This window comes from Macrobrachium rosenbergii, chromosome 2 (assembly GCF_040412425.1).
Source record: "Macrobrachium rosenbergii isolate ZJJX-2024 chromosome 2, ASM4041242v1, whole genome shotgun sequence".
In the NCBI taxonomy this organism is placed as follows: Eukaryota; Metazoa; Arthropoda; class Malacostraca; order Decapoda; family Palaemonidae; genus Macrobrachium; species Macrobrachium rosenbergii.
Genome location: NC_089742.1, coordinates 93,018,484 through 93,042,933, shown reverse-complemented (window position 1 = coordinate 93,042,933; position 24,450 = coordinate 93,018,484). Strand labels below are relative to the sequence as shown.

At 38.6% G+C, this 24,450-nt stretch overlaps 1 protein-coding gene across 1 annotated transcript in view; it reads right to left on the bottom strand.

Annotated features, from left to right (window-relative positions):
* The window catches only part of hiw (highwire), a 1,788,684-nt gene that overhangs the window by 288,223 nt on the left and 1,476,011 nt on the right, over nucleotides 1-24,450 (bottom strand). The window contains 1 exon segment of the mRNA XM_067112237.1: nucleotides 8,784-8,945. Within this exon segment, the coding sequence (XP_066968338.1) occupies nucleotides 8,784-8,945 (162 nt within the window).

The following is a 24,450-nucleotide window of genomic DNA, read 5'->3' as shown; positions in this document are numbered from 1 at the left end:
GCATCTCTGAGGAGAAGTTCCTAGCGGCACTCCCACTGTGAGGATCCTGTTGCCCGGGAATCTATCTCAATCTTCCTGAAGACCAAAATTCCTTGAGACCCTATGGGTGATGGCTGAATAAGAATGATGCATCACTGACACAACAGGAACTTGCTCACAACGCTCTGAGTTTGTCGATGCAAGAATCCAAACAGTAGACTCTTGCTGCTTCCATATATATCAGCATACTCAGGTATTTTACCCCCTACTTGGGAATGAAGACCAATCTCTCATAGTTTATATGACAAATTCAAGAATGTAATCTCTGTCATGTAGCAACTGCAGCACTACCTTGCCAAGACTAAACAATTATCAGGATATGTCAAAAAACATATCCCATACAAATGAGTTCAAGCTGACACTAGCATGAACCTCTCATAAACATCAGGGGGGCAGTTGAAAGCCCTGAATCAAAGACTTTCCCCTGAGAGTAAAGCAGATGAACTTCCAAGAAAATTGATGGATGTGTATTTGAAAATACCCACCCTCAAAGTCTACTGAAAATGTGAACTTACTCTCCCTCGACTTCTACTACATTCTTCCTCAACCTTGCATTCACCTCCTACAGAGAGCAAGGTTTTCCTGCAAGATGGGAACCTATGAGTGGAAATAGACCAGCACAGAAGCAAGTGGCATCAGAGACCTGAAAAAAAAAGAAGTAAATATGCTACCCATAGGCATCTACTAACTACTCTCCATTATAAGTTGCTGCAATGTTGCTGAGTGGTTTGACACACACCCCATTACCATCAACAGCTGATGGGAAAGAACACTGCTTTAGAACCCCCCCACCCACTCCTCCTTCCCTTTACCATCCTTCCTGAAAACAAAAGGGTGGTTGAAAAAACCAAGATGAGGCTCCCACTCTTAGGGACACAAGACATCTGGGATCCTCAACAGGAGCTATAAAGTCTGGAACTTCCTCTGCCCCAAGCAAGAAGGGCCAGCTGACCCTAAAGATTTGGCTGCAGTGTCTTTGTAGGACCAAGAGCCTTGTAGGGCACTGTCTGGTAGAGAAAAGTTTTGTTATTCATCATCACTCTCTCTGCTGCAGCCTCCATTTTGCTCCATGTAAGGGCATGGTGAAAACCACAAACAGTCTGTTCCTTAGTGCCAATGTGCCTCTGGACTGAGACAACACTGAACCCCCTTCAAGACCAAATTGCCTCACAGGAAGCTGTCTGGTGGGCCAAATAGATGAAAATCCTACCTCTCAATAAGACTAGTCCTGTGGGGTATTACACCCTGGGGAAGGTGCCCCATTTGCTACGGCAAAGGAACACGGGTCATGCAAGAAACTGCCTGAAGCATTGCTATGGCAGTTGACTCCAAGTTTCCACATCTGAGTGCTGGAGAGAGACTCCCTTTGCTCAGAGATGGTCTAATGAGAGACTAGAAGAAACCAGTTAATTCACCTTGTCTGATACACCTTTAGCAAATTGCAACTCCGGCAAAAGCATCTGCAAAATGTGCCACAGTGCCTTGCTCAAGGCTATCCTGCTCATGCTTGAGATTGACAATTCCTAAAAAATGCCCTTGTACCTCAGTTATCCAAACCTTGGGGAACAGGACCCTTGGGTCCCTCTGGTGCTAGGCATCCTGAATTGCTCCCCCTGAGAGGGGGAGGCCCATCAAAAGCACAAGGATCTCATTTAACCACTCTGGCATATGCCCAGCCCAGTCCTAAGACAGATCCAGGCACATACCTCTTCAGCAAAAGACTCAGAAAGGAGTGCGAACACTCCCAGTTCTATTCCCCATGCCTGTCTGACCTCTTCTTGGAAATTTCTGAAGAAGTAGAGGCAGAAGGTGAACAATCCCTGGCACCCTTGCCCAGACTGGCAAAGACAGATCCTCTACTAGGTAAGCTAGGTCATGGGCAGTCGTTGACCCGTGGTGAAGACTTCCCCATGGCTAGCAAACTCATTCACGTGAACACAGACAAGGGCTCCCCGCAATCGTAGCCATCTTCCTAGAAGTCAAAGTTTCTACAAGTAGGGAAAGATGGATAGGGTACTTCCTCTAACTGGGCCTGGGTAATGGTGCTGCACAAGCCCTGACACAATCCTGGGACCCCTGGCACTTTCAAGAGAAAATGTGAGGTGAGGGAAATGAGCACCTGCATGCTCCATTCCTTTGCTCATGCAGGGCTTGCAGATAGGGTGCATGGCACTAGCCAGCCTGGTACCAGTAAGCCCGACTCCTGGGGAACACTGTCATGACTGCACCTGTGTGCAAAGCACCAGCTGCAGGTGCAGTGTGAACCCATTTCAGTCTTCTACAGAGAAGATCAAATGCAAGAAGCCTAGCAAACTTCTTGTGAGAAGAATCAGGTTATGCTGCCTTCATCTTCCTCCACTTGGAAGTTTTGGAAGAGGAGGGAGAGGAGGCACTGGGAAAAGCGCACTGATACCAGTGCAAAGATCCAGTGTACCGATAGCAAATAGGTCGTGCAAGCCCCTCAAAAATAGTAAACAAACTGTGCAAACCTCTATTACGTTACCCTAAAGAGTCACTGTAGAAGAGGCAAAGGACTCTCTTACCACCACAGTCATCTGACCATGGATGGACTAGTTCATTGTCTCCACAAAAACCCAATTCAAGATCAAGCACAAGGGAAGCAAATGAGCCAGCTACTAGGCCACGCTAACCCCTCTGTGTGACCCTTACCTGTCGCAGTGAGCAGAGTCACAATTTTCCCGCAACCCTAGCCGTAAAGCCATGAATAAATGGAGAGAATACTAAAAATCCATTGCTACCCATAAAACCCACCCATATGGTGGGACAGGGGAAGGGAACAAACCACACAAATGGGTTGTGCAACTCCCTTTCTGTGTAACTTAAACAAGTTGCAGTGAAAGGAGTTGCAACGCTCCTGTTACCCTGGCCTTACTCTGATGGTCATATATTGGCCCATGTTTATTTAAAAAAGAAAATTATGTAATTAGTATTTTAAATTCTAATACGGAATATTAAAATTTTTTTTTGACGGTCATTTTGCTCACTTTTGTTAGTGCTAATGGGGTTTGTTCTCATTACAGGTCTGAAGTGGTGAGAGGAATGTTTGACCACATTGTTTGGGAAGTGCATTTGTACATACAGTAGAAAATGCAGAAGTGTAGTACCTAATAAAAGACTGGTAAAAGTTGTTGGTGTTCAGACTCATGTCTACATCATTGAGATAAAGCCCTAGCTCATACAACCACAAGGCTGTTGTCTGTGTTTATGAGAGAGTGCACTATATTAGCATAAACGTTTTTTTTTAGTAAACTTTGTGTGCAGTCTGGTTCCTGCAGTATTTCCAATAAAGTTTTACTGGTAATGAACAAAACTGCATCGTGGAGTATGCAAAGTTCGAGTGATTGATTGATGAAAATTACCTGCAATGTAGTGCAGAGTGTTGCACTAAAGGCTTATACAGGGTGGGGCAAATCAAATGCCCGAGTTTTGATAGGCTATTAGGAAAAGTAAAACAATACTTACATAATTATTTGTTGTTTTATTTGAATCAGTATACAATGCAGTTTGCGTGATCACTTTTTGAAGATGGCATCAGGAAGATGGTGGCCATCTGTAGCGATGCACTGTTGAAGGCGATGTCTGAAGTTTTCAGCTGCTCTTCGGCACATCTCAATTTGCCCCACCCTGTCGCTATTGGGTTGAAACCAACCCATGAGAACTTCACCAGAGACCACTCCATTCCCCTGAAGTTACTGTTTGGTGTGCAGTTTCCAAATTTGGGGTAACTGGGCCTTATTTCTTTGAGGAGGATGGAAGATCTGTCACCGTCAACTCTGAACGTTATCTTGCGATGTTGGAAGACTTTTTGGAACCGAAATTGGAAAAATTAAGTGAGGAAACAACTCTGGGAGACATCTGGTTCCAACAAGATGGAGCAACAGCCCACACTGCTCAAGTTGCAATGGTCAAATTGCAATAGATGTTCCCGGCACGCCTCGTCTCTTGGAAGGGTGATGTCGAGTGGCCCCCATGCTCACCTGATTTGAGCATTTGCGACTTCTTCCTGTGGGGATATCTGAAGGAGAAAGTGTTCAGAAGTCGGCCACACAATTTGGAAGAATTGAAGATGCGAATTCAGGAGGAAATTGCTGCAATACCCCTTGAGATGTGCCGAAGAGCAGCCGAAAACTTCAGACATCGCCTTCAACAGTGCATCACTACAGAGGGCCACCATCTTCCTGATGCCATCTTCAAAAAGTGATCACACAAACGGCATTGTATACTGATTCAAATAAAACAACAAATAATTCTGTAAGTACTGTTTTACTTTTCCTGATAGCCTATCAAAACTCGGGCATTTGATTTGCCCCACCCTGTACAAAACCGATAACTGCCATGTAAAGAAACTGGTATTACACAGTTACAGATCAGTGTGATGTAAATGCACTGGACATCCAAAACGGAAGCAAATTGGAGTGTGTGTGTGTATACAAAGAATGTGAAGATACTGAATACTAGTCTTCTGTTAGGATTAACTGGAAATACTTATTGCTAGAGTATGTCTGAAATAAGTGATTATATTCTTAGGTAGGCTAGCTATTGGTTAAGCAGGTTTATTTAGTGAAGTATTGTCTACAGGAGTTCAGAGTTAACCTGTGATGATGGTAAGTTTTGTGAATAAAACTAGCACCAAATAAATCTTTAAGAACTGACTATTTACTTTACTACCCAAGATTGTTGAAATGAACCACTGCTCTTGCTCAACACCTCTCAGTTAACTTAACACTGTTCCTAAGGAAAAAAAAAAAAAAACACAACATTACAACCCTTGGTCAACAAAAGAGAACATTACTAACACGTTGCCATCTGTAACCCAATCTGCAGACCGGGAAACAGAAGTAAACAAGTGGTGAGGATGGGTCACACAACTCCCTCTCTGCATTCCCCTGATGCGTCGCAGTGAGGGGAACTGTAGCACTCCTGTCACCATAGCTGCATGGCCCTAGATAAAGAGAGAGAGAGAGAGCATTACTAGGCCACTGCCCCTGTAAACCCAATCTATAGATCAGATAATGGGAAGTAAACAAGCTGCGTGACTGGATTATGCAACCTTTCTCTGTGCGAATCTGGGGAGTTGCAGTGAGAAGGAAACTTAACTCAATGCACACTCAAACGCTTACAGAGAGATGAGAAAGAGCATCCTTCAAGTTGAGGAGGATGGCACCCAGTGCTGCCCCTACCCAGGAAAAATCAATCACCATGGGTGACCGATTTTAATTCCTCAAAAAGTCTGACCGACAAAGTCAGGTAGAGAGCCCTAAGAGACATCTTAACTCAAAGATGGCCAAAAGCAAAGTGGAGCACAGACCGACAGGATGGTGGGATTTTCCCCTACCTGTCGATAGTTAATTACCTAGTAAGTAAGTTTGAATGGCTATTTCCAGCTTGTACTCGAAGCTTAATCCTATGTAAAGAACAAGGTTTGTATTTGTTTAGGAACAAATATATTTATGTAATACTGTACTACACTGCTGTATTAAGTACAATACTGTGCTGCATTTAACAAATGTCAACAAAAATCCTATTTGAGAGCAAATGGCAAAGTGCATACAAAATGCATACAAAATGCATACATTCATTATGAAAACTCAGGCTACCCTAAGCTAAGCTTAACACACTGACTTTACATAAAAAAACAATCATGTATATAATTTTCACTGAATTAAACTTACTGAAAATCTTGTTCAGATACACAAACTTCTAAATAATTTCTTGTATTTAACCTACAAGTTTGTTATTTATTTTTATTTTGTTGACAAATGTAACTCATTAATTCACTGTCACCGCAGGAATTATTCATTGAAGGTGGAGGAGATGGAGAGGATTGTCATAAAATGTTTTCTGCTATACCTAAGCTGCTTAGTTTTTCTTGTAAACTATAGTAGAATTATTATTTTAAAACATTTTTTCTGCTGTCCTATCTGAATATTTTATCCATGTTTTTTCTTTCATACTATAGCTATATATTTTGATAACATTAAATGCCTTCAAGTAAACACAATATTTTTTTCTTAACATTCCCTTTTGAAATTGAGAGAGGTCTTATATACCCAGGGGTCTTATATGCAGTCAAATAAGTATCAAAATTATTTTACCATACTGTAAATATTTCATTCAGTACCTATTAAGTTCTTCAAATTTTTGTAATTATGACACTGACCCTTTGCTCAAAGAAGAAACTAAGCTTTTAACCTGAGTATTACTGCACCAATAACAATGGCTTTCAGAGATATCAGAATCTTCAGTATTACTAACTTGTATCAAAATTCAAAATCTAATCAAAGAGGACAGTTGAAATACATCTTACAAAATTTCACAATTTCTTTTTTTGGTGATTTTCCTCCTACATCCAGACCTTAACCGGCTTGGATCAGGGAGGAGGTATGGCAGCTAAAAAAAATGGAAGAAATTGAAAAAATAAAAATGAAGACATAATTTTCACAAGTTTGCATGGCATTCCAATGAGCAAATAGTGTGTTTTATAATAATGAATTGGATGATTTCCAACCACCACCCCAAGAAACTGGAGTGCATGATACTATTTGTTACAATTGCTTTTACTGAAAAGTACCATTAAAATTTAAAATGGCACTTTTTCCCCTACATTCCTAAACAACATCTAAGCATCACCTCACTAGCTCAGTTACTTTGAAAACATGGTCAGAGTAACAGAAGAAGCAGCCCAAACTTAGGCTGCTACAACTCTAAAAACCAAAAAATAACTTAAGTAACTTTAATACTCCATCACAGTTTTATTTATTTCATTGGTATTTCAAACACAACAGGCCTGAACCTAGGATTGATGACAGACAGCACACTTCTTATTTCTAACAAGATCAAAATTTTGAAGATTTTTAGCATCGGAAAAAACTGAAATCTATTCCCTAAGATTTCTTTCTATTTGTTTAAAGTCTACACAAGGGAATTGCACAATATTAATTTTATTTTTGTAAAATAATTAGTATCAGATTGGGTATCTGAACTTATTAAAATAATGAAATGACCACAAAATGTTTCTTGGACTAAAACTGATGACTGTGATGTCATTTTATACTATTATATTACAACCATATCCAATAAACAAAGATTTTCCTTCCTAAATTAGCTAGCCCCCTGATTCCAATCTATTTCCATGTTGGTGACAACTTACTATATTTCCTGGCATCGAAGGCGTTCTAACCTCAAAGACGCACCTTAATTTGGCTAGTAAAATTTTGAAAACAAAATAAACATGCTAACAAGATGGCAACAATCACAAGTTGATTATTTTTTGTCCGTTGGCACATGCACATTCTACTGTCTATTCAACTGTCTTAATGCACTGAAGTACCATGACTTTGGCTGCTAAGGCACTGTGATTGTTAACTATTTTTTCAGTTCATTTATTTAAAAAATACTGTTGTTTTATGTTTTTTCAACTTCATTGAGTTTGAAGTTACATAAATTTTCTGTAGTTGACATACCAGCAAAGTGGTATGAAAAATGTAAACTGGTTATGAAGTAATATGCAGTATATGGTATAAACTACTCAGCCATGTAGTGTCAGAAATTTTCTTGGCCAAATATCTCAGTGTGTGAAATGGATGGAGCTACAGCTGATGCAGTAATTCTAATATTTTGACAGTATTGGATGCAGGCTTATGCAACAATTTCTTTAACCACTGATAAATGAAAAATTAAGCACTTCAGTGAGAAATATGAAAAATAAGGAATACTTTTATCGCACAGTTACACTTGGTTAAAAGACAATGCAAACAAGACCAAAAGAATATAATAGAATAGATTAAACTCCACATGATAAACGTATTAAAATAAGTCAGGGTCATTTTAGAAGTGCAAAAATACCAGTACTATTTATATACTATATTTAAGTTACTACTAATCTTTTAATCCATCTACTGTAATCTGCTGAAAAGGGAATGAATCTTTGTGACTGTATATTTTCTATGATGCTTTTATTTATTATTTTAACAAAGAATATAATTTATAAACTTCATTCAAGGGTCTACTACAGTTCTGATTACCTCTAGTACAGATAACCTTCTAAGGTCAGGACAGGCAGATGAAAAACGTAACCTTTGGCCCCTCGGATGCAAGGTAAATTACTGAGACTTATTTGAGTAAAGAGTGTCTGTCTTTGACCCCCAGAAATATGGTAACTTGAATACGAACCTTTCTAAGACAGCTTCAAATCATGCAAGGGGACCTACTAAAGAAGAAAGTTATTTTGCATACATTTGTGATTGGCCTGGCAGTACAGTACTTCATGAATTTACCTCATCAAGTTGCCAATTTGTGTTTGGCAATGATGTTTTATTTTACTTGCTCACATCTCTTACCCCATTTCTGTGAATGAAGAGGTATGCCATATACCTCACCTTCCTCTTAATCCAAAGAGGAACAAAAGGTAGACCACTTTCTTCCTAAGTCATAAGTAAATGATCAACCCAATTACCAAATTAGTCAGTAAAAATAACCTGAGGTACTGACGTGAGATGGCATCTTGAATTTAATGAAAAAATGATCAAATCTTTGCTGCTCTCTTAATACCTCATCACTCACATGGGAATATTATAACAAGTGTTAAACATTTTTATCTGACTCCTGAGATAGGTCCTTGACCTTTCTAAGGCAGCGTGACAGAATTTCTTTTTGTCAATTGATGAACACATCCATAACTGTACGTAAAATATATGATGAGACATATACATATAACTGATTACCATATCATGTGATCTGTCTCGATGATGAGGCTGGTCCTGAAGATTATGATCATCAGGAAGAGGTGGCGAAGGTGAAGAAGGGGTAAGAGCAGCAACGAAGCACCACAGAAGATCATGTAAACAGGTTGGCTGGGTTACACTTCGGAGCAACCAGTTCAGTGCCTGGAAATTAATGAAAGAACATAGACTTATTCTACCCAAGTATTACTCTGCAGAGTACAACTAATGCAATAACTTGCTGCCTTATGGGATGGTGATATCATTACTGTACTTACAAATGATTTTTCTAAATTTGTAATCACAAACAAGCAACATTTCTAAGCTCCAGCTCTAAAATTTTCATTAGAGGAACAAATCTGGTTTCCTAGTTGGTTACTGACTAGATTTCACCAGAAATCGTTGCATGCATTCATATCTCCAAAAAGGAGAGAAAGTATAAAAGGTCATGAACTAACATCTAATTTCACCCGTAAAGAAAGCATCTCCATGATTTTGTAAAAACATATTGTGCACTCCATTTTACAAAAAAAAAGTTTGTACCCTCACTTTGTAGACAAGATTTTCAACATTTGGATCAAATTCTGAGTCACATAACAAATACTCCTCTAAGCAAGGAATCATACAGGATACTTAGTACTGTATTGTCTCTTGCAGTGTATACACAAGGAGAAACAATACATTAAATCAATTCTGAATTGCCTCTCAGTCCCTGACAATTCCACTGAATTACTCAACAAAATTTCAAAAGGGTTAGGAACTTTTTATTATAAATGTTCTCTTATGTCAAATTAAGGACTCACTCTTTAACGATAATGCAGAGTATCACTTGCAAGCTTGATGGTTTAGTGGTTGGTTTTTAAATGGCTCAGAATCCAGTATCTTCATAGGTAATGCTTAATACCACTTGTAATTAGCAGTCAGTGGGTTTCTCAAGTTACAACTGGTAAAAATGGAGCATCTTTGGATGAATCAGACACATCAACTGTTTTTATGCAACCAACACTGCCAGTTCAACCTTTGAAGAGAACAAAGAACTGCTTGGCTTGTCTCCAAAGATGTGTGCCATCAGAAGTGGTAGAAGCACTGACTGTTACTGATGTATCCCCAATTCAATGAGGTTTTTTATTTACTAACACCAAAACTGACTTGGAATGTTGTTTACTTGCATATATTTTCTTTATAAATTTGTATTTTGCTCAAAAAGATCTGCTGTTCCTAGTGTGTGCAGGCATTCCCTCAGCTAAGCCTCACAAGACTAATATAAATGCTTGTGTTTTGTAGTAACTCTGTTGTGACCATCTACTGATTTCTTTACTGGTGAGTAACATTTAGCAATATCATCATCAAAAGCCAATCCAAGTCTGATATTAACAATATAAGCCTTCTTCCTTATGTACTTAGATGAAGTTTTTTTTTTTTTTTAGTAAAACTGATTGATTATGGCTACTAAAACTGATATCACAACATCTAGGTTATTAATGTTGTAATAAACTAAAACAAGAAACTACAAAATAAATATGTAAATTTAAAAGGAGTTTCATAAGAGAAATAACTAAAAATATATATAATTATTTATACAATCATATCTAATCACATATACTATCTATACATATGCACATACTGCATATATATGCAATTTAAAATTTGCTGAGGGGGCCTGCCTCCCTAACGAAGATACATAACTGCTCTGTATTACAATCCTCACCAAGAATTGTAGTGAGGATAAAATGTCCTTCTATGTCACGTCCCCCAGAGAGGAACCCATGTCTTAGATTCGCAAGGCTGGGGCAATCGACCATCAAATGTATCACAACCAGCAAATGTCTAACAGTCAAAGGCACAATACAGTCACTGCAGAATGAAGGATTTTTACCTGACATCAAGAACCCATGAGTGAGTCTTGTATGCTCAATCCTTAGCCTGCACAACATCATTTCTTGTCTCCCTTGCATATAGGGATATGACCAAGGAGACACTGATGACGTAATACTGCACATTTTTTGTTTCAATTCCTTCCGAATGGGACTGCCAAATGTTTTTCATTTTCTGATTGTGGATATACATCCCAATATGGTAGTTGGCATCTTCTGGATTCTGGGGAGGTGATTACTGACTTTAGAAGTTGATCAGCTTGCTCATTCCCAAGAACCCAACATGGGAAGGCACCCAGCAAAAATTTGTTTCTTTACCTCTTCTTTTCACTAAAAGCAGCCATTCCAATGGTATCTCTAAAATCAGTGGGTGTAAAGGATTAAAGAACTCCAAAGACTGAAAAACACTTCTTGAGTCACAATATATAGTAAAACTATTTCCATTCAGATTTAAATTTCTTTTAAGGACTTTAAAATTGCATACAGTTCTGCTGTAAAAATAGATGCAACCGATGATAATCTCCCGCTTCTTTTCTGGGAAGGCCAAAGCCAACACCAGCATCTGACTTTGAGCTATCCATGAAAACTGCAATGGAGTTATCATGTTCTGGACCAGGAAAAGACAAATGAATAACACTGTGGGCCTGCATTTCCTGCTTCTGGATCATCAACCTCACCTCACTGATCATGGCCCTGAAGTTCCTGAGGTTGCCCTAGTTCACTTGTCCCCAGAAAGAGGAGTTGGTAACCAACTCTGATGACGTGGCTCCACCCAATCTCCTGCTGAGATCCTAACAGTTCTTCAGAAATGCAGATGGAAATTCATCTCCTTTCACCTCTTGCCAGAGACTTGGCTGAAGACCATCAGCCTTTCCTCGTCAAAAGCCAAGGTGGACACGTGGGGTCATCTAGCAAGAGGAATCAAACATCCTCTGGTGACTCAATCTCCGTACCAATGAAAAGGAATGACTCTTAGTGCTTGGGATAAAAACTGCTTGGCAGAGGATGTGACTCCCAAGTTCACAATTACCACTCTAATCACTGTAAATGTTTCCAACATCTCTTCACCTGTGCCTCAAAGAACAGGAACACATCAAGCAGGACCATAATCCTCAGGTCTCAAAGTTCAAAAGTCGATGACTGGTGTCACTATGTTGCCTTTTTTGTTAATTAAACACTTTTAAGTTTTTATATAAGCATTTGCTTAATTGTTATTATCATTATTCAATAGTTTTTAGAGTATTTTGTTATGGTTTCTCGTCTTCTACTCCTCACCGGTTATTCGAATGCTTGGCCCATTTGCTAACTGTTATTTTGCTTCTTTCTTATTTGAGTGTGTGTGTGTGTCCCCCCACCCCCGTGTGGCAGTGGGGTAGTGGGTTACCCTTGTTGGCGAGTAAGGGAGTTGGTATCTGGATCTTGACACGAGAGGTGCAACTTTTGCCCGATTCAACCACTGGAGCTATTCCATTATATATTTTGGTATCTGCCTTTGGATGTTTGCAGCCTTATTTTGGATTCTCCTTGCCCTGCAGCTACAAGGATTTATCTGCAATTTCATCCTGTTGCACCCTTGTTCCAGCAAAAGCCAAGGGGACCTCTCTGTCCCATGGTACGGTATTTATACCTTCATTTATAAAAGATCACGGCCATTGGTGTACTGCCGCTGCCCGAGTGGGCCTTGAATTCCCTGCCACCCTAATATTACTCCAGACGTGGAGCCTAGCATTGACCCTCGTGAGGAGACATTAATATAATTGAGTTTGGTGAAATATTAGTATGTGAATGGTTACGTTCTCCTCCTTTCTGGACCCCTCCTTTTTGAGTGTAAGTGATTTGTCCTCTATTTAATGGTGTGTATGATGTTGATTTAATTGAGAGTATTTGGTTTTCTTTTATTTTGTGTATTGTTGAGGTTCAGGTGTTACTTCTGTCTGTGACTCATGTATTAAATTTAAGAATTTTTCGCAGTGTCTATTTTGCCCCTGAATTTGTCTTGCACACAGTTTAATTAGTGGTACGATCCACCCACTGTGGACTTCGTATTGGGTTTGTGAATACATTATTTAGAAACTGGAAGTGTTTATGATGTAATGGAGGGGTGTCCATTATACTGGTCAGACATATCCTTGGTGGCTGCTTCTGACTTCTTTATTACAAAATTAGCCAAGAGGTACTGCACTATTTGGATATGCGAGACTGATACCCTGCTAAGCAAAAAGCACCACCCACCTGTCCTTTGTGATCACTCTGAGAAATGGGCCTTCTCTGCCGGAAGAGAACAACTGTAATTACACAGACGGCCCACTCCTGCCAGATGGAGATAACAAGGAACTCTCCGAAAGGATATTCAAATTAAAGTGGAGTCCAATGGCTTGTGAGGCTGACCAAAACTTCATCAGATTACAACTTCCCTGTCAAAAATTCCATCATGGGAAGTTGAGATGCTGCAAATTGAAAAAACTCAACATCTAGCCCATGACTTCAGAAAAGTTACCTCTTCGTACATCAACTGGGCTGCCTCCTTGCCAACTTCTCCAGAAAACTTGACAAAGTGAACAGCTATGAGAGATGATAGAACAGGTCTTCTTAAAGTAGGTATATTTCACTGAAATTAACAAAGACTGGGAGGGTTCAAGGTCCAAGTATCCTAGGATGCATGGGCGTATTGGGCATACCTGAGTAAGAACCGCTCAAACTTTCTGGGATCACTGTGACTAGCAACCTCAAGCAATGAGGAACACAACCCATTATGGTGGCTAGGTGTAGTTGCTGACATCAATGACAATGGGACATCATCTAAAGAAAGTAAGGAGCTCCTCCAGAAGGTCAATTTTCAAGGGAACCTGCCCTTTCCTGCAAAAACTGACTAACAGAAACTCTCCTTGTAGTCAGTTAGCAGACGACTTATGGCTATAGCCATCATAGAGTCTGATTTCACTTCATCATCCCACTGACTGGATCTGCAACTGTGAAGAGATCACTGGCCTGCTTGATGAGCATCGTGAGTGGGACCCACGATGGTGACTTGAGCTAAGTAGCAATTTACCTTCAATACAGAGTGGACAAGCTAGAGGCTTAACATTGGCTGAAACGGCAGTAACAGGGCACAGTGGTTCAGCAACAGAAGCAGTAGGAACTGACAAGATGCAGGCACAGGAAAGGCAACAAAAAGAAAAACAGGTACAGTAAGACCAGGCAAAGCCAATGCAGTGAGCACCACAAGAAAAATGGGTAGAACAGTAGACCCCCGATATCCGAAGGGGATGAGTACCACAACCACGCGCCCCTGCCCCTCCCCCCGCAAATAGCTAAAATCCGCAAATACTTGACACCCCTCTAAAATGCTTATAACTGCCTATTTTGATAGTTCAAACACCAAAAAACACCTCTAAAACACTTATAACTGAGTATTTTAATAGTTTTATCATAAAAAATGCATTTAGTCACAAAAATTATATGAAAATACTGTAATTAGTGAACATCTCTCTATGAAAAATACCGGGAATAGGAGAATTTTCCGCAAATAATGTGTACTGTATATATGTTCTACTGAAAAATCTGCAAATAGGTGAGGCCGCAAATACAGAACCACGAACAGGCGGGTCCACTGTAGAAGCAGCAGGTTCAACAGGAAAAACGAAAAACAGACACTGGTGATGAAGAAACTCCAGGAAATGCAAATGTCGGCATAGGTAACAAAGGAGCAACCACCAAGGCAACTAGCACTGTAAGAGCAGCAGAAGCTGTGGGTACTGCAAGAATCACAGGCAGTGAAGTGTAAGCAGAGAACGTTGCTACAGCAGTTGAAACAAAGGAAACAATTAATAAAACTAGAGCAGAAGGCACAGCTTGCAAAACCATGGCAAGATATGTCAATATAGCTGAAACTGAAGATATAGCAAGACTGCAAATAGGTGCAGACAGTCACAAGGCAGACAGTTGATGCAATAACCTTGCAAAGCCAGTTTTTAATAATCTCAGAAACAGAAAAATGTTATCTTGCAACTGTGTGGTGAAAGTTTAACACCAGGGTATCCACATCTTAAGAGACAGGGGTTTGAGAGGGTAGGTATGACTGTGGTCAGAGTTGAGTGGACAGTCTTATAATCAAGCAGAGTAGGAGGAGGAATAACTGCAGGTGAGAAGAAACACAGTAGGGCACAAGACAAGGGCACATCAGTAGAACACCTTTGTTCATTCACTTTGACCAAGGAAGAGGAAAACCCAGAGGCCAATCATGACACTACAGATTTGGAAACAAAAGAGGCAGAATTGTCAACAGCAATTTGTTCATCCCTCCTTGACTTGTAGGATCACTGGGTGGGCAAACAACCCTGGCATGTCAGAGAAGTTAGTGCAGGCCACCAATGTTGAGCACAAAGGAAATTACACCACAGGTACAGATCTGTCTCCAACAAGGACTTTGGGTAGAGCTGGCTCTCTATAGAATACCTTGGTAATTTGGGGAGGCATACTTAAGGTTATACAGCAAAACAAATAAAACAGTAAACACAAACGCTAAAAGCAATACTTTTATAATACAAATTTTCTCACTAAAAACCAATTAACCAGATACTGCATCATTCCTGTGCTATGGATTCCAGCACTAACATATACTGTTTAAGATCAAGAGGGCCACCACTGTGCATATCAAGAAACCCATATGGCACATTTCCTAATCATCTTCTTCATGCCCAGAAAATCCCAGATACCCAGATACTGGTGACAAGAAGAGAGGGACTTAACTGAGTTCATATTGAGCAACATGTTTCATGTTATAAAAATGTTTGTTCACCACAACCCCATTAAACATAAATGCTTGAGTTGCAATTTACGAGGGGGACAATGACCCAAGCAAAATCATGGCATCAGAATCCTTCTGACGGGTAAGAAGTCACACTTCTCCCAAGGAAAAAGCAATTGGTATGTAAAGCAAAGTTTTTTTCCTCACCAGAGGTCTGCATGGAAGCTTCAAGCAATCATGACATCCTTTCAGGATGAAGACTTGGAACACTGAGTATGGGGTGGCCAGTACCACTGGATCCAGTTTGGGAGAGCTATAAACCAGAAGCCTATCTATGAAAGTCCCTCATTCTAACAGATCACCCTCCACATGCTGGTATGGTGGGACCATTCTGTCAAAGGGATCTAAAAGCTCTTGCTGAGGGCACTGGTGACTATGTCTCAAACACTCAATACAAACATTGAGACAAAGGTAACTTTGCCATGATTGCTTGAAGACAGACCTTAATTCAAGGAAGCTGAAATGCCTGTATCATGCATCTGGGTATCACAAACCTTTCAATACAAGATCTAGTTAGTAAGTTACCACAAGATTCTCCTGCTGCTGCACCATCAAAGATTCTTTAAAACCTAATCTGTGATGGAAAAGGGCTTCACCCAACATGGAAGCGACCTTCCAACAGCTTACTAGTTGAAGTTGGAAAGAGCAAATTCAGACACAGCTGTAGGGAACCAATTTCAGTGAGACCAGGTGGCCATGACTACTTGCCAAGACCCAACTCTAGGATAGGAGTGATGCTGGAACAGACAGATGAAATTCACCAGATGGCTGATCCTGCCCACCAAGGGCATAAACATTTTTCCAAAGTATTAATTCTCATAAGCACATGGTTTGGTTGGAGGGAGTCAGGCTGGATGCTCTCCTAGAAACCTAAGGGCTGGCATAGCCTCAGATGAATAGCCATATGATGAAGCAAATCATTCTTGGACAAAGCCATGGCCAGCCAGTCACTTAGGTAGTGGCAAGGATAAAACATGACCATATAGGCCCAGGCCACTACGAGGAACCAAAGTCCTGGTCAAAACCTGAGACAAAGTGGACTGGCCAAAGCAGATGGTATGGAACTCAAAACAAATACCACTTCTACACAAACCATGGACACTTCCTTGTGGAAGGGTGGATGGGGATGTGAATGTATGTGTCCTTCAGGCTGAAAAAATTCCACTTTCATATAGATCTTCTCAATGACTTCACTGTCATCTATAGTGAGGCTAGCTGTCGGAATATGTTGAGATGGGTGATGTGTATAACTGGCCTCCAAGCTGCTGATCCTTTAGAGAAAAAGAAAATGCTATGGTGGAGCCCCAGCAACTTGTAGGAGACTTCACTGATGGTCCCCTTCCCAGTCATGGAGTGTACCATCTCATCCAGGCCATGAAACTTTTTAATTTCTAGCTACTGAGAGAATGGGACTCAAAGATGACAGGCTGGAAGGACAAGAGAGGGATTGTCTCAGGAAGAGGAAAAAGGTAACCATTTTGAAAGTCCTCAAGGATCCATGTCTACATTCATATTTCCTCGCATGAAAACCAATGTACACCTCTACGTTCAAAAGTGATGCTACATGACTGCATAGAATTTTGTTCAAAATTCACTAACTGGCAAGAAGCATAGTGCATATTTATCTTTTGTTTGAATGCAAAAACACATTTATTTTATAAAATAAGGTCAAAGTAAGTTACATAAGAGTAAAATCTATCTTATACTATATCAAAATTGTAAGTAAATATCATGTGTAGCCAAATTTTGGGAAACCAGTGATGAAACATTTTCAAGATTTTCGTTCATTCAGCACCGATAGGTTCAAAAATAAAGTCTCTATCAACCATAGGTTCAAATGTTAAAAAGAAAAATGTTGCTAGGAAAAAATTTTAACAAGTTTTCATAACATTATGATATATCTTTAATTGCGACCATAAAATTCTAAACAATCCTATTTGTTTATTTTGATGCTTCAACGTTGAAAAAAATAAATACATACTGTAAATATTAGAAATATTACTGTAACGACAACACATCCACCTTTCCTAGGCCTAAGTGTGTTAGTTTTCTCTACTTGCTAAAAATATATTACCATTAACATTCACCTCTCCATACTAACAATTTGTGGTGGTAAAGCATATGAAGTTATCTACACATTCCTGCACTTCAGGTTACCTTATCACTCAATTATGCACCAAAATCAAGCATAAGGACTTTTAGGAAAATAGCATCCTTGGTCAGTTTAAAATACTGTGTTGCATAGGCCTGGACATTAATACTAATTGCAAATATTCAATTCATTTCATGTAAATTATGAATCATATCAGTGCATACAAGAGATCATATTTATATATCAATATGGAATATAATGTTAGCTGTGAATTCACAAACTTATCGGCATGCATGACACTGGAACATTACTGAGCAACTGCCCAACAATTTACGTTGCCTATGAGATTTGGAACAATACAGAGAGCATATGATGGCCCCTCTGGGTGGAGAGTGGGCTGAAGCTGATCTCTGCTGCAGATGTGAAAGGGTAAAGATGGGCTTTTAAGCAGAGAGGATTCTTGACTGCAGCAAAAGTGACTAGATTGGAATACTGAAGACTGCTGATTCAAGCAGTCTTCAGTATTCCAGTTTATCCTTAGCTGCTTATCCTTAGCAGTTTATCCTTAGCTGCTTCAGTTAGGTGCAAATAGTATTAATAATTTTTGCTGTTACTGATACTCATTTAAATTGTATTTAACATTTTTAAAATTGAGGATTAATTTCAAGAAGGATTTTCAATTTCTTGGAAGACTGATGAGGATTCTTATAAGGATTTCTGCACACTCCAGGATACACCTTTGCTGAAGCACTGAACGAGACAGTGATCATTGATGACTCATCAGGTATCCTGTGGGTTCTCCTAACCCTCAGTCCTAGCTCATAGTGACAGTAGGGTCGTGTTTTGTCAGAGAAATCTGTCATAAATCTTTTATACTTTGAGCAGGGCTTCAACATGGGACCTGCACTCTGGGGAAGTCAAAAACCAACCAAGATGGTGTTGTGGTTGAAGGGCAGTGGGACAAGTCATAGAGGATGTGATCAAGGCTTGGCATGCCCCTCTCCTCCCTGACACTGTATCACCTGATAACTGTTATGCTGAGGAGGAGCGAATAAGCCTTCAAGGACTTAATGAGCTTCTTTCTGCTTTGGAACTACATGATCTTTTCTGTTTCATGAGTCCTTAGTTTAGGAGTTAGGGAAGAAGCTCACCTTCGCTGTCACTAGTGCTGTGATATTTAGCACTGGCAGCAGCTCCTGAGTTTTGTCATCTAGGTCATTTTACAGGCCATGCTTGTTCTCTAGCTTGTAGTTCACTGATTCTTCCTAACTCCTAAACTAAGGACTCATGAAACAGAAAAGATCATGTAGTTCCAAAGCAGAAAGAAGCTCATTAAGTCCTTGAAGGCTTATTCGCTCCTCCTCAGCATAACAGTTGTCAGGTGATACAGTGTCAGGGAGGAGAGGGGCATGCCAAGCCTTGATCACATCCTCTATGACTTGTCCCACTGCCCTTCAACCACAACACCATCTTGGTTGGTTTTGCCTGGACTTCCCCAGAGTGCAGGTCCCATGTTGAAGCCCTGCTCAAAGTATAAAAGATTTATGACAGATTTCTCTGACAAAACACGACCCTACTGTCACTATGAGCTAGGGACTGAGGGTTAGGAGAACCCACAGGATACCTGATGAGTCATCAATGATTACTGTCTCGTTCAGTGCTTCAGCAAAGGTGTATCCTGGAGTGTGCAGAAATCCTTATAAGAATCCTCATCAGTCTTCCAAGAAATTGAAAATCCTTCTTGAAATTAATCCTCAATTTTAAAAATGTTAAATACAATTTAAATGAGTATCAGTAACAGCAAAAATTATTAATACTATTTGCACCTAACTGAAGCAGCTAAGGATAAACTGCAGTTAAGATCTTGCAACAATAGCCATGTAAGGTATTTTACCTCCAATAGATAATCTGTTTCTAAAGAAAGTAGTGAAATAAATTGATTCAACAGAGATAGAATAAAGATAGTCCTTTGGAAAAATCTCCACATATCTGGGACAGGTGAACTTTTACAGGACTTCTGATTGACAAACTTTGTTTCATATCTAGAAAACATACACTGTACACATTTATTTAGTAATCCTTCAATTATCCGGAATAACAGAGCTAAGGGCCTGTTGGATAATGCCGAAATCCAGATAAAGGCATGTAATTTATGGGTGTTAAAGGGCAACTCCATACCTTTCCCCACCTTACCTTGTCACTACCACATAACTGTAAACACTCAGTATGCTTATAAACAACAACCATCACACTTTACACTGAAAACTTTACGCAAAAGACAATTATCTACCTTTTTTCCCATGCTGAATTTGTAATAAAATATACTGCATCAATACTTTGAAAAAAATGTAAACCCTTCTTTTTCTCCTCTCGTAAATGATACATGATACAGTTCAGTACACAGGTAGCCTACCTGTGTTTACAAACAGCCTACAATGGTTTTATGACCATTAATGTATTTTTAAACAGCAACTTTCTTATCAACTGTCACCATATTATATTACCATACACAACATATAAAATGTATATGTATGAATTATTGACCTTTTACACACGTCAAATAGGTTATTACAGCTGTATTTAACCTGTTAAGCATCACTTATGGGGGATGTTCCCACTCCCGTATTGTCACATTTTCTCACTCGCAGAGCGGTCAATTGGTCTATGCTAATTTTTATCCTTTTTTACCTGATATTGTTTTTGTGGTAACATCTTAGGATATTAAACAATGTAGAATACGAAAAGATGGAAATTTTTTTTTTTTTGCATTTTTACACCCCACAGATTACAAGCACGAAACATAAATAGGAAAAAATATTCTTTCATATGCCATTCCCTGAAACATAGAGCCAGTAGAGCAATAAACGGTTTCATTTCCTTTACATTTGTATCACCATTTTAGTGCACATGATATTGCAGGCAAATATTCATCTAAAAACTGTTGGCAAATCTGTTCATTTCTGCTGCAATGTGCGCCATGGTTTCATCAAAAAACTTCTCAAAAGACTCCATGGGATTTTCCTTAACCTGAACAATAAATTTCACACCTTTGGGTGAACAAAAAGTAAAGGAACTCTCCTCATTGGTTTCTGCCCAGTCATCTGGCAATGAGATACTTGAATCTAAATCATGGTTTTCTTCAGGTTCAGATAAATCTCTTCCAGTCTATGTTAGAGGCTTCTAAGATGCTACTCTCTGAGTCTCACAGTCATCATAAGTCTCTACATTGAGTAGTGATATCTCCTAAAGCAAGAGATTTTTCTTTTGCTTTGGAATGCTCATTATGGGGTATATATGGGATCAAAATGAAAAGAAATCAATCAATTACCAGTGAATGCCTGAAACGAAGAGGAAAGAGAGAGGTAGATGTCCTAAGTCCGATTGTCTTTCCATTACAAAAAAAAGTTGCTATTTACCCTTAATTTAGCTAATTTGAATTCATTTAAGAATAAAATGCATTTCTAAGCTTGATCAGTGCAGCATCAGCCTTGAAAGAGGAGGAACAGAACGTGTTACTTTGTAGAAGGCAGTGTGATATGAGGAGTGGGTGACCAAGATGTGCCATTGGTGATGCTTGACAGGTTAAGATAAAGGTACTGTAATGGTATAAAACGGATATTTTACTTACTGAATCCATTTATAAATATACAGTCGACAACCGGAATTTGCGGAGATAGGAACCACAACCCCCTGCAAATAGCTAAAATCTGCGAATACTTGACACCCATCTAAAAATGCTTATACCTGCCTATTTTAATAGGGTTATCATGAAAAATGTATTTAGTCATGAAAATAATATGAAAATACAATAATTAGTGAATATTTCTCTATGAAAAATTCCGTGGATAGGCGAATTTTCCACGAATACTGTGGGTATAGACTACGTTCCACAGAAAAATCTGTGAATAGGTGAAGCCACGAATCCAGAACTGCGAGTAGGTGGGGTCAACTGTATTATCATGTTATATCATCATAATATGTATAAAAAACCAATCATGTTACAGTACATCATCGTAATATGTATAAAAAACCAATCAGCTGCCATTTCCATTACGTACAGTAATGTTTACATTCTCAGAATCAGCTGATTGAGCCCACAGTAAACCCCCCGTATTCACGTTCTCACGTATTCATGGATTTCTCTTAGGAACGTATCTACCTATTATTTGCGGAAAATTCGCCCATTTGCGGTATTTTTCACTGAGAAACATTCACTAAATACTGTATTTTCATCTCATTTTCATGACTAAATGAACTTTTTGTGATAAAACTATTAAAATATGATAATTCGATTTTGCAATGGGGTATGCAATTAATACCAATACAACAATATTATTTATAAAATATTTTTAAATTTCGTGTGGGTGCAGGCAGCAGCATAATCAGGCAGTGAGAGAGACCAAATTACAATAGACAACTTTTCCTCTATCTCTTTATCCAATCAACTCGTTGAAAAAGTAAAAGAGAATGATAAAAGTATTGTTAGTAACGTTATACTCTTGCGTAAATGCGTACAGCCATACACAACTGACCAAGAAACTGTTGTCTTGCTTATAACCAAATCGGATAACAACAGCCATTTACCTGTATTTCAACCATCGTACGGTAATAAACAATTACCATAGGTTATGGCACAAATGTTTTAGTAGAATAGGACTGATGTATTTTTACATTATACCCTTATTCGGTATGGGTAAAAGACCTTCAAGGAAATATACTGCTAAACTTAAGCCGTAAGTTGTAGCTGAAGCTGAGAAAACAATGTTCAAGTTGCTAATGACTATACTGTAAATTATCATGCATCGGTAACATGGATGAAACTCGATTGTAATTAAAATGGGAGAGAAAGTATTTTAATCAAAACTACAGGGCATGAAAGAACACATTACTGTTATTTTTACACTGATAAACGATAAATACATAAAGCTCATATTATGACGAAATCAAGTGAAAATAGCGAACAGAATCTTGAATTTTTTTACACAAAACAAATCTATTAGCAAAAATAACAGATAAATTAATTTCACAACGAGCCCCAAACGCCAGCCATTTTTTTTGTCAATTTTGTCATCTATTAAGGTAGTAAAATAAACAACGATAAATTAATTTCACAACTAAACCTTATTTTTCTGTATTAGGCATTTCACGAGTTAATTTCAATTTACCCAAGAAAAATATAAAACACTTCGTATAACAAAAAATAACCTTGCCCGTTATAAATAAGTATTTAGACTCTTAGAGATTCATTTACACTAACTAGAAGCAAGAAAAGCGCTCAGAACTGAGTTAAATTCAGTGAAATAAACACCACGTAAACATTTCCAAACCAAAATACTGATTGCTATGAACGCAATTTATAATACCATATTATTGGATGCAGTGAATTAGGGCATAACATTTTAAAAGATCCATGAAAAGATGCATATTGGTTATGTTGACGTTTGTATAATACGATGTGCGAATATAGAGTTCAGTATAATGTACGCTAAGCTACTGTGTAGCCTACATATACAATACTCCATAGTATAGGCTAAGCTAATTCTTGTTTGTTATTCATTTTATCTTTGTATTGAATTATCGTAAGTAACTTTGCATGAACCTCCAGAATTAGCTGATATTAATAATTACTATACCGGGTATGTAAAGAGTATATTTTATAGTGTAGGCTAGGCTACCATATATGTATACAGTACATGGTACCGAATACCCTGGTGTAGGCTAGGCTAAGTTCGAGATACGTTTTGGTATTTCTTACATTTTTTCAAACAAAGGATGGTTTTTTGGAACCTAACTCCATCGTAAGTAGGATAATACCTGTATAAGCATTTTTAGTTTCTTTTGTGTGTGTTTGAACTATCGAAATAGGCAGTTCTAAGTGTTTTTAGAAGGGTTCTAAGTATTCGTTGGTTTTAGCTATTCACGGGGGGACGCATCCCCCGTGAATACGTGGGAATTACTGTAGCAAATGAATTCGTAGAATAATTTTTTTAAATGTACTACTGGAGTTACTATTTTTATTTATGTACATAAATGGAAACGGGTACACAAAGGTAAAATAACATAAATTATACTGAAGTAAAATCCCTCAAAATCCCAAAATAGCCGTTTCTCAATTCGTTTGTTTACGTCATACTCGATGTTGTTTATCAGTTTTTTGGTAAGTGTTTGTTAATTTAAGAGTGTTATGAATTGTTAAATAAACCATAAGTTTGGTAATCTTACTTGAAAGCCTAGCCTAGTACAATCTACTAAAAATGGAATTTGTTCGGTAAGTAAAGACTATCAAGGAAACTGTGTTTGTGTAACACACCCTGTGCTTACATCTTTAGTACTTATGGCATTTCTTGATGATGACTGTCCAAAGCAAATTCACTTCAAGAACACTACTACCATAAAGTAGTTGATCATTTCCTGTTTTACTGGAATCAATGATTTTTCATTTCACCTCATAATATCACAGAAGCTTTACTTGTATGCCTGTGGGTGAGTGTTTAAATCTACATGTAGTATTTCATAAGTGTTGAGATTATGGTCTCTACATAGGGCAGTTCATAAGTGTTTTTCTTAACGCAACATCACATTTGCCATTCTTCTTTTTTGTTCTACTTGATTTACTATACAGTATTTCATTACACGCTTAGCTGGCTGACTCCATATCATAACAGTACACAAAAGAATATTTTATCACTGTTAATAATTCATCTCAATTGTTGTTCTCTCTCTCTCTCTCTCTCTCTCTCTCTCTCTCTCTCTCTCTCTCTCTCTCTCTCTCTCTCTCTCTCTCTCTCTCTACGGCATGTCTTCCTTTTTCTTTGTGCTTGATGTATCTGATTAAAAATTAAAGTTACAGTACAGTAGTGCACATATTCCTTTAATAAAATGTGGGAAAATCATACA